Below are 14,205 nucleotides of genomic sequence, written 5' to 3'. Positions count from 1 at the left end.
TATAACACCATTCTCTACTCAGTGTCCCTGGAGGTTACCAGGTATACAGATGCATGTGCAAAATTCACCGTGCCTCCTCACAAGGGCACCAGATCACCCCCACCCGCAGTACTGCCTCTCTATCAGAAAGCTTACCCTTGCCCCAGAAACAGGGGGACATGACTGCACGTGACTAAAGTAAAGAGACAAGTGGGCAGGAGTGCAAGAGCCTTAATGACCTCAATTATCCAATGAGTTTGAGGCCCTTTTAACTTGTTTGGGTGAGAGTGGTTGCTGCGTGGTGGTTGAGCTGACAATAATACTGTTGTACAGGAAGTCTTTCAATTGGGGGAGAAAAGGAGGGCAGTGGTAGATGGACAAAGTGTAGTGAGGGAAGCAACATTGTCGTGGTAACATTAAATATGTATAGAGAGGCAGAAGAAAAAGGAAACAAATTAAAACAAAACAGTAGAACCACATCTGTACAAAAGGAACATTTATCTGAAAATGTTAAATTCAATATTAAGTCCTCACATTGCAGCATCTCTGGGCAGATGCATGGTGTTCCTCATACTTGTTAGGATTTTATTGGAACAATACAGGAGGCAAAGAGTAGGAAAGGCATGGAGAATTCATGTGACCATTGACTGGAAGCTCAGGTTGGTCTTGAGCATGGATTGGAGATACAATTGCCAGCATTTAATTTTTCGAGTGGAGAGGAAACAACATTGTGTGCACCAAATGCAAGACATTAAATTGGGAAAATTGCTAATTATTTGCTGCTATGTCTGCAAAGTGTGTTTGGGTTCCTGGAAGAAATAAGGACATAGAAGGGTAGGTATTGCATCTCCCTTGATTGCATTGGAATGTACCTCCAGAAGTGCCCTTTTCATGGCATTTTATCAAACAAATGACAGGAAATCTTTGGCACTAATAGTGTACATCAGGAAACTGTTCCCTTCAGAAATGATAGCTATAGAAAAGAAAGATATTGGTAAATAAAACTAGAGGATGCTGGATGCATATATGGTATTTCAGAAGTTCATTAACTTGTTGGACATTTCCGTAGATGTTGTTATATTTCTTCCTGCCCTTTAAAATTTTCACAACAGTACTGAACACATTTGTCTAGGGTACATCCATTGTTAATTTGGAGTAATTATATAGCAGGGCTGTCTCCTTTGATTAGAAAATAATTACATATTTTCACTATAGGCAAATACTTGATAAAATTCCCTATACCCCAAACCAGTCTTAGTACACACCTTCTACATTTCAGTGTAATTTCCTTTGCTAGCCCTTAATAATTAAATCAAATTGTCACTTTAAATGGAATTCATGCCTAATAATAACTAGTTTTGTGCTATGAACAAATATTCAGGAACAAAGTTGGAATAATCCAAATTTATTTTCTCTTTCTCTACAAAATAAATAAAACTTAAGATACTTACAACTATCACTGGAAGAGGTTTCGGTCTGCCAATGGATGATTTCAAGTGCTCATGAAAGTGAAAATGGTGGTGCACATTCCATCCCTTAAATGGCCTCCTCTTTATTGCACAGTTAATTTTCAATTCCTGTGGCTAAATGTGAGGCATTATTTATTGTGATGGAAGGAATTAGTCTTTTCCCATTACTTCCACTTCTTGACTAACATGTTTTCAAAAACCAACATATCATAATATCTACCTAATTGCAATCCTTTAATTGGAGATTTTGTTTACAGTGCTCAATATGTTGTAATTTCTGCTGACCAGAAATATTCCCAGAGCTCATCCTTCTGATCCGTTCACACTCATCCTCCCAGATTTCATTTTTATATTTCAGTGTTGTATTTAATAAGATGGTATAGGCTTACTATCCTGCAGATTTAATGATCCTTGGCCTTAGAATAGTTCTGTAGTTTAATGGCAACACAATCAATGAAGGGAAGAAAATGACAAAAAGGAAAGGAAACAAAATGGAATATTGCTCATGCAGAGGCATTTTAACCCTGTGGACTGTAATTTATTGATTATATGAATCCAGACATTATCATTTCTGTCAAAGTAATTTTAGATTCAGTTCATTTAACCCATCATGTCATAAATTAGTGGAATTTTATGAAAATCTCTAAATCTGAATGTAAATGATTCAGGTAGTCTTGCTTGTTCACAGAATATGAAGACATGTTTGCAAAGAGAGAGTTCTGGAAAGAAATTAATAAGAATGAGTTACCAAATTTCTTCCAAGACTGTGACCACTATCCTTCCCTACGCGAAATTAATGAAACCTGGGGTTTGATCAATGCAGGTACAGTATATAAAATCCTTGTAAATTTTTTCTCCATTTTCAGGAAATGCTAGTATATTGCTTCACAAAATAATGCATAATTATACTGAAAACAACCAGCTGCACAAGGAGCTTCAGAGTCATTTAAGATGGAACATGTTAATATGCTGGAGAAAATATAAAAGAGACTAAATTAAAACTCTGATTTACACTTCATCCTTGGCCTGTACTTATTCAATGTAATACATGTAGTATACCAACTCTATGTGATCGACTCAATATTTTCTTTGTGAAGATCATACAGACTGCATAGTTCATTGATACATCAGCTCAGTAGTGGCCCAGATTTGTAGCTGGTTTCACTTAAATCTGCCTTCCTGTACTAAAAGCCAGCTTGCTATTCTTAGAATGAGGTAGGCAGAGAGAGGGGCAGATGTTTAGGCTAGGGTGTCGCTACTTCTCGAAAGACAGAAGAGACTACAGATGCTGGAATCTGGAACAAAAAGGTAGAACACTGGAGGAACTCAGTGGGCCAGGCAGCATTTTTGGAGGTGTAATCTAAAGTTTGAGGTCAATAGAAGAGATAATCAGAGTCAGAGAATCACAGAAATGAGCCCTTTGTTCCATTATGTCCAGGCCAACCTTTTAGCCCATCTGCACAATTTCATTTACAAATTGCTGGGCAGACTTCAGGCCAGATTAAAGTGGCAAGGCCCAAGACTTGAAAGTGAACCAGTGTTCAGCTCACATCTCCATGTCAGGCAAAATTCCCAACCTGAGCCCATCCCGTCTGCCTGCGCTTAACCCATCTCCCTCTCTTCCCCTGATTACCACTGGGTCGGAGGTGCAGGAGTCTTGGGTCCCGGGCTGCCAGGTTCATGAGCAGCTGTTTCCCTGTAGCCATCAGGCTCCTGAACTGATTTCACTCACCTCAGCATGTAAACTCGCTTTTGAGGTCTCTGCAGTTCATGTTTATCTATTATTTATATACTTCTTAGTTATTTGCACAAAGTGTTCTTTTTCACACCCTGGATGTTTGTTGGTCTTTGTTGTGTGTGTGTGTGTTTTTTGCGGGTTCTTTTGTGGCTGCCTGCAAGAAGATGAACCTCAAGGTTGTATATTGTTTACATACTTTAATAATGCATTTACTTTAAAATTTGAACTAGTATCCTTGTCTTTTTAAGAGCCAATCTATACATGTCCTATAAACTTAGTGATTGTACCTAAGTTAACCAATTCATCTGGCATTAAGCTCCTGATATCAACCACTTTGTTTGTTTAAAAAACCCCTATTCCCTCAAATATCTTTTAAAACTTCTTCCTCTTACTTTAAATCTGAACTGTCTTCTTCTTGATACCCCTACTAAAGGAAAAAGATTCTGACTATCTGTCATAAGGGGGCATTGATGGCGGACCTAATTGCAAGACACAGACACTGAAGTACTAGGAACAGGACTAGGTTTATCAAGATAGCAAGGTGAGTAAGGAAGAAACGGCGCTGGACATTGACACAGGCCCTGGACAGGACTAGGATTCAGGGCCTGGTCTAGGACTTGGACTAGAAACACGGGACCCGGAAGGGAAACTAGAAACAAGGAGCCTGGACTAGGAACACGAAACTCTGGAGCCAGAGCCTGAACAAGGACCCAGAACCTAGGTCTTGGTTGGGACTCGGAACCAGAACCCCGGTCTAGGCTAGGACTCGGGACTAGGATCTTGGCAAGGACAGGCCGTGGCTACAGGACAGGACGAGGTACCCCAGCACAGGACGAGGAATCTCCAGCACTGGGCTGGGCGAGGAACCAGAACTAGATGAGGACACAAAGCTCAGATTTGGACAGGGCTAGAACATGGCGCCTGGCCTTGGTCTTGGAACACAGGAACTCAGAACCTTGGATGTGGACTGGACGAGGTACTCCAGGGCAGGACGAGGCTCTTGGACTAGGTTTGGCTCGGTTCTTGGACTCGGCTTGGTTAGGCTCTTGGATACGGAACCGGGACTCCTCTTTGGGACGCAGGGCTGGGACACTTTCGGGGACGCAGGGCTGGGACACTTTGGAGGGCACAGGGCCGGGATGACTGCTGAGGTAAACTGCCGAGGGACTCCTGGACTGGACGAGAACATGAAGCCTTGACTTGGACAGGATTGGAACAGAGGAACACAGAGCACAGAGCCGGAACCCCTCCTTGGGAACGGGACTTAGGGCCAGGGTTTTACACAGAGTCAGGACCCCTCCTTGGGAACAGGACCTAGGGCCGGGACTCTTCTTTGACAGAGACACTAAACACGAAACACAGGGACACAAAGAGATAGTTCCAAACTTAACGATAGATCGTCCCTTATCTTGGCATGGCAAGACTCCGGTCTCACTCTGGCAGTTGAACTTGACAGGGATGCAAGCAAGGCTTCAGAAGGAAGGGGAAGGGAACAGTCCAGCAGGGAATCCTTGGTTTGAAAGGTATTTATGTGCCAGCCCAAAATGAGAATCAGGTGCTTCAATTAAGGTACCCAATGGAACAAGGCAAAGCAGGAAAACCCGGAATAAGGCATCGACGAACCAGAATGCAGACTTCACGGACCCCACCATGACAGTACACCCCCCCCCCCAATTGGAGCTTCCTGGTGACCAGACAGGCTTTCCTGGACTATGGACGACCCAGGCGTATGGGGGGGGGGGGTGGTATTCGACAGAAGGGATCCCAGGATGGTGAGAGTTAAACGACAGTGTCTGCGTCGCTGGGTCCATGTATGACTGGGCTGTTCTGTCATAAGGGGGCATTGATGGCGGACCCAAATACAAGTCACAGACACTGAAGTACTAGGTAAGTTCGTGGCCTAAGATAGAAGGAGTCAATTTTAGAAAACCTAGCACATTTATTTTTCAACATAGTCCCCTCCTACATTTACACACTTAGTCCAGCGGTCTTGGAGCATACGGATCTTGGACCTCCAGAAAGTGTCCACAGCAGGGGTGATTGATAAGTTCGTGGCCTAAGGTAGAAGAAGATGAGTTATACAGCTCTCGTTACACACACATGCAGTTCAACACTTTGAGTGATTATGCAGAAAGTTTGAAGCTAATAACTCATCTCCTTCTACCTTAGGCCACAAACTTATCGATCGCCCCGATGAGTTATTAACTTCAAACTTCCTGCATAATCACTCAAAGAGTTGAACTGCATGTGCATGTAACGAGAGCCGTATAACTCATCTGCTTCTACCTTAGGCTACGAACTTATCAATCACCCCTTGTATATCCAAATTCTTAATATATATCACAAACAACTTGGATCTCACTACCAATCCCTGTGGTACATCAGTGAAGACAGACTTGTATTCAGAAAAAAACAACTTTCTGTGACTGCCCTCTGCCTCCCATCGCCAAGTTAATTTTGGATTCAAATCAACAGCTTGCCTTGAATTCATGTGCTTTAACTTTCTGGACCAGATTATCACATGGAACCTGTCAAATTCCTTACTAAAGAACATATGGACAACATATTCACCGTTCCTTCATCAGTCTTCTTAGTTATCCAGAAAAAAACAATCAAATTAGTAAGCCAAAATCCCATGCTGAATATCCCTGAACAGCCCCTACCTTTGCAAATGTGCATAAATCCTATCCTTTAGGATTTTCCTCAATAACTTCCCTACCCACAGCATAAGGAGTAACTGCCCAGGGTGACCTGGATTATCCTCCACTGTCCTGCTTAAATAATGGAACAATATTAGCAACTTTCCGCACTTCTGGCCTCTCACCTGTAAACAATCTCTGCTAGGGCTCCAACTCCCCTGCTTCCCATAGCCATCTGGAATACATCTAATCTAGCTCTAGGGATTTATAAATTCCTGTGCATCCCATCACATTTGGCACTGTCTTCTTCTTAATGCTGACCACTTGCTCCAGGTTATCCACATGCTAAACTCACTAACTTCCTTCTCCTTGGTGAATGTAGATGAGAAGCATCCATTTAGAACCTTTCCCACATTGCTCAGCTCCCTACTCTACTCCCTATACACTCATGAGTGTGTGGACAGATTCTGCTCTAGCACCCTCTACAAGTTTGCAAATGGTGCTACCCTAGTGGGTTATATCTCATGGGTTGGAGTACAGGAAGAAGATAGCATAGTGACAACAATCTTTCCCTCAACATCAGCAAAACTGATCATTAACTTCAGGAAGAAGGGCATTTTTACATGTTCCTTTTTACATCAACGCTGCTGAGGTCGAGAAAGTTGAGAAATTTACGTTCCTACGGAACCGGAAGAAGATGCAACGCACAACGTGACCGAGGGCAACATCCTCCAGACGATTCACGAAACTACTTCTTCACTTCTTTTATGTCTTCTTCATCTTTCAAATGTGGTTCTGCTACTGTTGGAGCCAGTGATCTACGGTTTGGTGGTGTGTTTTCAGTCCGATTGAGCAATCTGGTACTTTGCTTTCAGCTGGTGCCAGAATTCTAGATCATGGGCAAGGTTTAATCAATGTGGTTAGTAGATTGGACTCTGTGTTTCATGTTATGATATGTTTCTGGTTTCTAAACACTCTTTTCTTGTTGCTACTTTGGGCGATTTTGAACCGGGGTAGCTTGCAGAAATGAACACTGAGCTGAACTGAATATGCCCGGACTCTTATCAATTTTGTGTTTTATATTCTATGTTTTTCGCTTTTTTTTAATGCTGTTTGCACGATTTGTTTTTTTTTAACCTGCATGTGGGAGGGAAGTTTCGATGTTTTTCTTTGAACACGTTCCATGGTTTTCTTTGTTCTGTGGCTGTTTGTGGGAAAGGTATACCTCACAGTGATGTTCTGTAAACATACTTTGATAATAAATGAAGTTTGAATAGTTGAATAAACATCAGTAATAACCTGTCCAGGTCCAATCATATTGATGCAATGGATGAGGAAGCACACCAATGTCTCTATTTCCTCAGAAGGCTCATGAAATTAACGTGTCCTCTTTAGCCCTCACCTGTTCTTTTTCAGTGCACCATAGAAAGTATCCTGTCTGGATGCATCATGGCTTGGAGTGGCAGCTGCTCTGCTTCTAACTGTGAAAAGCTGCAGAGTTGTGGACGCAGCTCAGCACATCACCGAAACTAGCCTCCTCACCATAGACTCAGTCTACACTTCTCACTGCATCAGTAAAGTAGTCAAAGACCCACCAACCCTAGATATTCTCTCTTCCCTGCTCCCTCCTATCAGGCAGAAGATATGAAAGCTCGCACCATCAGGCTCAATGACAGCTTCTATCCTGCTGTAAGACTACTAAATGAATCCCTAGTACAATAGGATGGAGTCTTGACCTCACAATCTACCTTGTTAGGACCTTGCACCTTGTTGTCTACCCGCACTGCGCTTCCTCTTTAACTGTAACACTTTAATCAGGACTTTGTTGTTGTTTTGTTGTGTACTACTTGAATGCACTGTTCTAATGAACTGATCTGTATAAACAGTATGCAAAGCAAACTTTTCACTGTACCTCAGTACATGTGATAATAATAAATTAATTTACAAATTTGCCAGGTGTCTTCATATAAACACTGCCCCTTGGTCCTATGGCTACCCACTCATTGTCCGGTTACACTCAAGCTTCTAACATACTATTCAAGTAACTTGGGATTCCCCTAAATCTTACTTTCCAGAGATCTTTTATGGATCCATTTTGCCCTTCTAATTTTTCCTTAAGTTCTCTGCCACACATTGTATTCCTTCAGAGAATCTTTTGATCCCATGTTGCTCGTATCTGCCATATGTTTTCTTTATTTTCTGATCAAATCTTAAATATTGTTTGGCATCCTAGGTTTCCTCATATTTTTATCTTTTCCTATTACACTTACTGGAACAGGTAGGACCTAAACTGTTAGTACCTTTCCTTTCAAAGTCTCCAATTTTCATCAGTCATTTTACCCACAAGCATTTACTGCTAAACTACTTTCACCAGGTCCTCTCTTACACTATTGAAATCACCCTTCCCCCAATTCAAGACCTTAACATAAGGTACAATCCTATCCTCTTCCATTACCTGCTAGAAGCTTGCAGAATTATGCTCACTGCTCTCTAAATGTTGCCCCCACCCACACTTCTACCACCTGCCCAGTTTCATTTCCTACGATAATGTTCAGTATCGCTACCTCTGTGGTAGAACTGTCTACATAGTTCCCAAAAGAAATAACTTGTTGGATACTTCCGACAAATTCTGCTTCATCCAAGCTTCTTGCAAGTAGGCAATCACAGTCACAATAGGGAAACTTAAAATCCCCACTACTGTATCCCCATGGCTGTTACATCTTGTTTTGTGATTTTCTTACAGATCTGTTACTCTAATTCTCAATGACTATTGGGAGACCTTTAGTATAACCCTGGCAAGTGATCACCTTCCAGGATATCCTCTAAATACTGCCATTTTTATTCTCATTGCTTTCCACTGTGAATGGAATCAACAGACTAGCCATTACTAAACCGCCTCCTCACATTCCAGTTCCTGCTCAATCTACAGTCTCTTAGGTTTACAGGTGTTACAAGTGTTTATCTCTTACTTTCCCTCCCATCCTGACCACACTTCCTCATTTCACACCTTCACAAACTGGCTGTGCAGTGGAAAACGTGCAAAACAGGAGTTAAGTATCCCCACTGGATGTCACACTTTAAGCATCAGTTCACCTTCATTGTTATGCAAAATTTAGAGATAGCTCAGAGGCAGATCATTTCATGGTGAGTTACCAGCAACGAGAGCTTGAAACTGAAGCAGGAAAAAAGAGTAGCACAGATCCTCCCCGCACCCCCACAAGGTAAGGGGTTTGCTGGAGCAACTCTCAGAGAAAGGTTGAGAGTTAACAAAAAGTGAAGTGTTTGGTTACACTAACAGGTCTGCCAGAAAGCCTGTATTACATCATTGAACAGAATATTTTTGTGACATAGAAGTCTTGTCCGAGCTGATCCAACCTTATCCAATGTTCCAACACTGTCCTTGTAAACCTATAAATAATAGCTCTTCAAGTACGCATCTGAGTACTGATGTATTGAGGGTCAGTCGTCATTTCAGGCTGCATGTTCCAGATCAGTGTCACCCTCTTAGTTAAAACACTTTTCTCTTCTAGTCCTTTGAACAATTACTTTATGTCAATCTCTCCTCCCTTTTTTTGCTACATCTTATTTTCAATTTCAGCATAACCTCCTGCATTAATGAGGGTAAGCTTCCTGTGTATCTTTTTACTTAGTTAATTGAGTGCCCTGTTATCTCTAAGGATCGATGGATATTCACTCTGAGGTCCTGCTGTTCATCCACACCACTCAATATCCTGACATTTATTGTGGATTTGCTTCCCCCTGCTTGTTGCATCACTTCAAAAGCATTACCTTACACTTCTTTGGATTAAATTCTATTTGCCACTGTTCTGCAAAACTGACAAGACCATCCGAATTGTCAGTAATTTAAAAGTTTCCCCTTCATTACCAATCACACTGTCACTTTTGTGTCATCTTCATACTTAATACCTTAGCTACATTTATGTCTAAATCATTAACGTATTCAACCAAATAGTAAGGAGTCACATGCCTTTCAAAAACAGAATCTGCAATTAACATTATTACCCTTTACTACTCCAGCAATGAGCCAAGTCTGGATCCAGTATGCCACTATTCTTTAGATCCTCTGGACTTTTACTTTCTTAACCAGTTTGCCGTGTGTTACCTTATCAAAAGTCCATGTAGACTATTTCAAGAATGAAGAAATCCCCAGTCATGCTGTGGGTAATATTTTTGCCATCTAGAAGGCAGGCGTTCCTCCTGTGTCATGGGGCCTCAAAGCAACAGAGAATGAAAAACAGTTTTAAAGTCTGTGAACTCCAACCACCATGGAAGTGATAAATGAGCTTATCACAGAGTAGGGAGGAGTCTAGCACCTGTTGTGTTTATGGCTTTCATAGAGCTTGGAACCAAACATTTCCATCATGGAAGTTGTAGGCAATTTCCTTAACATGTTTGGCTCAATGCAAAATCAGACTGTTGACACTGTTGTCTGGGGGTCTTGGCTTGTGTCAGAATGACCTAGTGATCTGTCCTTCCAAAGAATGCTGGGATTGTTAAATGCCCTCAGGACACTAGTGGCAGTAGTGTCATATGCCATGAATCTGTTTTCCTCTTCTAGGATTACACCATCAATGAGCTCACTTCTGCCAAAGCTCTTCCTGTTATTGATCAGATTGCCATCACATTTACTGATAAAGTACAGTCTACGATGGGGTGCTCAAGGACTTGTTTTGCTTGAGATAATTTTCTGCAACTTCCATCACTGAAAGCCAGAGGTCTTTCAGCAGTCGCATGACAGCCATTGGAATTGCTCCGAGAAGGAGCACCAGGCTAAATAAAGGCATATGGAAGACAGACATGAAGGAAATTCTTAAGGTTGATATATTACGTTTCTATTAGTAATTTTCTATTTATTCAAAAATGTGAACTGCTGCTATTCTTCTGGCAGAGGGATTCCCAGAATGTTGTTTATCAGGAGATTTACGACTGGGACTTTGCGCTGTGACAATGAAGATATTCCAATATATTTTCATGTCAGTATTGTGTGTGACTTGGGGGAAAAGCTGCAAGTTGTGGTTTTCCCTTGTTTATGCCATCCTTGTTCTTCCTGGTGGTGGAGGTCAGAGGTTGATCAAAGTTCAAAGTCAATTTATTATTAAAATAAATATACAATGCTGAGATTCATTTTCTTACGAGCATGTGCAATAATTCTAATAACCATAATAGAACCAGTGAAAGACATCACTAACCAGTGTGCAAAAGACAACAAACTGTACAAATACAAAAAGGAGAAAAAAGAAATAATAATAATAAGCAATAAATATAGAGAACATTTGATGAAGAGTCTTTGAAAGTGAGTCCATATGATGTGGGAATAGATCAGTGGTAGAACGAGTGAAGTTGAGTGAAATTAGCCCCTTTGGTTCAAGAACCTGCTGCTTGAGGGGTAGTAACTGTTCCTGAACCTTGTGGTGTGGGTCCTGAGGCTCCTGTACCTTCTTCCCAACAGTAGCACCACTACTCGGGTGGTGGGGAGTCCCTGATTATAGATGCTGCTTTCCTGCGACAATGCTCCATGTAGATGTGCCCAATGGCAAGGAGGGCTTTACCCATGATGGACTGGGCTGTATCTTCTTTTTATAGGATTTTCCACTCATGGGCATTGGTGTTTCCATACCAGGCTATGATGCAGCCGGTCAATATACTCTCCACCACACATCTTTGTCATGACGAATCTTCGCAAACTGCCTCGGAAGTAGAGGCACTGATGTGCTTTCATCGTAATTGCACTTATGTGCTGGGCCCAGGACAGATCCTCTGAAATGAGAGCACTGAGGAATTTAAAGTTGCTAATTCTCTCTACCTCTGATCCCTGATGATGATTGGCCCATAGACCTCCGGTTTTCTCCTCTTAAGGTCAATAATCAGCTCCTTGGTCTTGTTGACATTGAGTGAGAGGTTGTTGTTTTGACACCACTCAGCTGTGTGCTGGTACATCACGACCTTTGATTCAGCCTACATTAGTAGTGCCGCCAGAAAACATAAATATGGCATTGGATCTGCGTTTAGCTATGCACAAATGTGAAGCGAGCAGAGCAGGGCTAAGCACACAGCCTTTTGGTGCACCTGTGATGATCGAGGTTGTGGAGGAGATGTTGTTGCCAATCTGAAACGACTGGGCTCTGCAAGTGAGGAAAGCGAGGATCCAGCTGCACAAGGAGGTCTTGAGGCCAAGGTCTTGGAGCTTATTGATTGGCTTGAGGGGGCGATAGTGTTGAATGCCGAGCTGTAGCGATAAAAGGTATCCTGATGTCTACACCTTTGTTGTCCAGATGTTCCAGGCTTGAGTGAAGACCCAATAAAATGGCACCTGCTGTAGACCTGTTGTACCAATAGGCAAATTGGAGTGGATCGAAGTCACTTCTCAGGCAGGAATTGATATGTTTCATCACCAACCTCTCAAATCACAGTGGATTACGTTAATTGAGGCAGGTTCCAGTGTTCAGAGGTACTGGTATAATGGAAGCATGCTTGAAGCAGGTGGGTGCCTTGGACTGCAAGTGGTTAAAGGTCTCAGTGAACACTCCAGCCAATTGATCAGCACAGGTCCTTAGTACTCATGTCTATCCATGGCCTCCTCTACTGTAAAGATGAAGCCACACTCAGGTTGGAGGAACAACACCTTATATTCCATCTGGGTAGCCTCCAACCTGATGGAATGAACATTGACTTCTCTAACTTCCGTTAATGCCCCACCTCCCCCTCGTACCCCATCTGTTACTTATTTTTATACACACATTCTTTCTCTCACTCTCCTTTTTCTCCCTCTGTCCCTCTGAATATATCCCTTGCCCATCCTCTGGGTTCCCCCCCCCCCCGTCTTTCTTCCCGGACCTCCTGTCCCATGATCCTCTCTTACCCCTTTTGCCTATCACCTGTCCAGCTCTTGGCTCCATCCCTCCCCCTGCTGTCTTCTCCTATCATTTTGGATCTCCCCCTCCCCCTCCAACTTTCAAATCTCTTACTCACTCTTCCTTCAGTTAGTCCTGACGAAGGGTCTGGGCCTGAAACGTCGACTGTACCTCTTCCTAGAGATGCTGCCTGGCCTGCTGCGTTCACCAGCAACTTTTATGTGTGTTGCTTGAATTTCCAGCATCTGCAGAATTCCTGTTGTTTTCCTTAGTACTCAGCCAGGTATCCCATCTAGCTGGATGCCTTCTTTGGGTTCACCCTCCTGAAGGATGCTCTCACATCGGCATCAGAGACTGAAATCACAGGGTCTTTGGGAGCTATGGGAGGGAGGTTCCTACGTGTTTTGATGGTCAAAGCGAGCATAAGAGGCATTGAGCTCATCTGGAAGTGATCCTGCTGTTATCGCCTGATTTCACTTTGTAAGCGGTGAGAGTATTCAGGTCCTGCCACAACTGTCAAGCATCCTTCATTGATTGAAGTTTAGTTGGAATTGTCCCTTTGCCCATGAGATGGCTTGCCGGAGATTGTACCTGGACCTTTGGTGACTTTCTTGGTCGCCAGACTTGAATGTTTCTGACTGGCCCTCAGCAGATTGCAGAACTTTGTGTTGGGGAAGATTCTGAATGATTTTGTGAAAGTGTTGGGAAGTGTTGTTGGAATTTGTAAAGTTGATTAATTTGTAAGATTGTTTTGGATTGCTTATTTTGTATTGACTTTGATATTTTCATTAAGATACAGTATATTGTGAAAGTTAGTGAAAGAAAGAAAGGCATAGAACCATTGATAAATGGATAATTGGAGTTGTGTTTATTGGCAGCAAAGACATAGAGGGTCTCTCTAATTTCCCACCATTCTTTTTTCTCCTCCTGCTGCAGTCCTGATGAAATGTCTGGCCTGAAACATCAATTCTTTATTCCTCTCCATAGATACTGCCTGACCTACTGAGCTTCCCCAGCATTTTGTGCGTGTTACTTTGGATTTTCACCATCTGCAGCGTTTCTTGTGTTCCTTCTCCCATTCCACGCATTTTACTGTACTGCTGACCACACAATGATATTTATAAACAAAGAGGCCCTTGCTTTGGTTGTATCAGGTTGTGTTTGTCAGGAAGTGTGGCAACCCAAAGCATTGTTCCCATGCACTCACATCCAGAATCAAAAGACAAGGTCACATTCTTCACTCTATGGCACTCTGCAGATTTCAGAATTGGAGCAGCAGCCAATAGAATCAGACCACAATTATCTGCCACTAGCTGTTGATCTCAATAAATTGTATACATTCCCATGATCTTTCCTGCTGCTGAACGTGGGTTCATTTGGGAAGGTTAATAGACGGTATAAGTTTGAACAGAAGCTTCATTACAGCAATGCTAGTATCAAAAGGATGTTATCTCCATGATCTACCAACTTCACAGATTTCCAGCAGGTTCCAGATTTGTCATTATTCT

The 14,205-nt window shown here is 42.3% G+C and overlaps 1 protein-coding gene across 1 annotated transcript in view; it reads left to right on the top strand.

Moving 5' to 3' along the window:
• Nucleotides 1-14,205, top strand: part of LOC134344913 (IQ domain-containing protein M-like) — a 131,289-nt gene that overhangs the window by 50,717 nt on the left and 66,367 nt on the right. The window contains exon 5 of the mRNA XM_063045047.1: nucleotides 2,137-2,271. Coding sequence (XP_062901117.1) covers nucleotides 2,137-2,271 — 135 coding nt within the window. The remainder of the gene's footprint in view (nucleotides 1-2,136; nucleotides 2,272-14,205) is intronic.

This window comes from Mobula hypostoma, chromosome 4, assembly GCF_963921235.1.
Source record: "Mobula hypostoma chromosome 4, sMobHyp1.1, whole genome shotgun sequence".
NCBI classification, from domain to species: domain Eukaryota; kingdom Metazoa; phylum Chordata; class Chondrichthyes; order Myliobatiformes; family Myliobatidae; genus Mobula; species Mobula hypostoma.
The sequence above is the reverse complement of the archived record's forward strand: the minus strand, read 5'-3'. Positions and strand labels throughout refer to the sequence as shown.